Source organism: Crocodylus porosus, unplaced genomic scaffold (genome assembly GCF_001723895.1).
Source record: "Crocodylus porosus isolate Cpor-Errol unplaced genomic scaffold, CroPor_comp1, whole genome shotgun sequence".
Taxonomy (NCBI): domain Eukaryota; kingdom Metazoa; phylum Chordata; order Crocodylia; family Crocodylidae; genus Crocodylus; species Crocodylus porosus.
This window is the reverse complement of record NW_017728939.1, coordinates 950479-952476: the sequence shown is the minus strand read 5'-3', so window position 1 is coordinate 952476 and position 1998 is coordinate 950479. Positions and strand designations below refer to the sequence as shown.

The 1998-nt window shown below is 45.1% G+C and overlaps 1 protein-coding gene across 1 annotated transcript in view; it reads left to right on the top strand.

Annotated features, from left to right (window-relative positions):
- Positions 1–1998, top strand: part of STPG1 (sperm tail PG-rich repeat containing 1) — a 15623-nt gene continuing 13625 nt past the window's right edge. Inside the window, exons 1-2 of the mRNA XM_019547532.1 lie at positions 1–245; positions 1078–1181. Of these exons, the coding sequence (XP_019403077.1) occupies positions 164–245; positions 1078–1181 (186 nt within the window). The 5' untranslated portion in view covers positions 1–163. The remainder of the gene's footprint in view (positions 246–1077; positions 1182–1998) is intronic.

Sequence of the window (1998 nt, the reverse complement as noted above, 5' to 3'; positions counted from 1 at the left end):
GACGTCCCCGTTGTTGGTAAGCTTTGCTTGTGTTGAACTTGCAGCCTCTTTGGACTCTAAATCCACGTGCATTTTTATATTTCCGACCGGTGTTTTAGAAACAAAATGGTGAGCCACCAAAGAAGAGTCATTCCTGCTGTCGGAGCCGTAGTTGGTGTGTAACATGGAAGCCTGCTCTGAGAGCCTGCCTCGAACTTCCAGCATTGAGAGGATAAACCCTGTGCACACTGGAAAAGTGTTCAAAGGTAGAGTGCCACGAACTAGAACAGCATCTCAATAGCTGCTTCATTTGAGGACAGGAAAATATAGCTGTGCACATGTCATCTTTTCAAAGCACAGTGGGGATCCAGTAGTGAAGCTGATGGGTAGAGAGTGATATCCAGCACAGTTTATATCCACAGCCAGTTTCAGTCATGTCAGGCTCCATTTCTGCATTGCTCTCGTTGGGCTGCTTAGACTCCTGCAACATGAATACAGCTCCGGTCGTGAAGTAGACAAGTCACCGGTGCTTTTTCCACGATGCCATTTAATGGTGCTCAATCAACTTAGTAGTAAAAGCATCAGTGGCTGCTGGTGTCTGTCTGCTGTAATCCCTGACCTCATTGTAGACAAGGAGTTTGATCGCAATGCTGGAAAGCACTAGCTCCCTACCATGAGGTGCTGAGCAACCTGAACTGTCACTGAGATCAATGGGAACTAAGGGTGACAGCATCTTCCAGGACATGTCCAACCTTTCATACTTTCAGCCCTCTGTGGTGGGCTAAAAATATGCCTTATTTAAGCATGCCTCTTAGTAAGGCTTTCTATTACGTGCTGTAATAGTGGCTTTGCAGCAGTTCCCAAAGCCTGATATCAGCCCTGAAGCACCATTCAGCAATGTTTTTTTTTCTTTGTACCATAAATAAAACAGGGACATTACATGCAAAACCAGATGCTGATTTCCTAACCCAAACACGTCCTTAAAGTTAGATTTGCATTTAATTGATGCATCCTACAGAAAATGGAATCTGGAGCTGTAATTACACGTTTCCCATATCTGCATATTCAGGATCTTGTTTGATTGACTCTACCTTTTAGGTTATACAGGCCCCACCGTTCCCTATAAACACAATGCAAGAGTGATCCCAAACTCAGAAAAGAAGGGGTTTAATTCTCAAGCAAAGAGATTTCAGTTTAACAAGGTAGGTTCATTTGAATGTTTCAGATGTACGACTTTTGCTCTGAATTTTCTATTTATCTCTGACTGATCTCATCCTGTAACTGAGCACAGGAGCTTGGTTGGGACAAACTGGATTTGCTTGCTCGTATGCTTGATTTATATAATGTTCTGTGGGTTGGTCATGGTGGAATACAAAATAGCAAACAGCAAAGCAAAAGAGAAGAGTTAGAAATGAGCTAGGAAACGAGTGAGTTTTCTTTAGTGAATAGGAGCAACATGTTCCTGCTGACAGAGCCCTGCAACCGCACCTGTAGTGCTCAGCCTGATTCACCACGAAGTTATGCCCTGCAAGGCCGGTGGACTGCTGCTGAATGCCAGTAGGTCTCGGGGGCCTAATTCTCTGAAACTTCTTTGAAAATTTGCCTTTGTATCACTTCTCCATCCCAGCCTCCCTGCCCACAGTGCTGAGGCCAAATGAGTTGAGAGCCCATTGCACATTTTGTCAGTTTGTATTGCAGCCGAAACAGCATGGGAGCGTATCCTCTTGCGCTGAGTCTAATACAACTGGCCCAGCAAGAGCCTCATTGTGTGCTCATTTATACCACTGTCACCCAGGAGTAAACGCACTGACGTGAATGGAGCTAGTCTGGATTTCCACCTTTGTAATGACAGCAGAATATAGACTTCATAGATTTCATAGACATTTGGGCTGGAAGGGACCTCGGAAGATTGAGTCCAGCCCCCGCCCGAAGGGCAGGAAGTCAGCTGGGGTCATAGGATCCCAGCAAGATAAGCATCCAATTTACTCTTGAAGGTGTTCAATGTAGGCGCTTGAACCA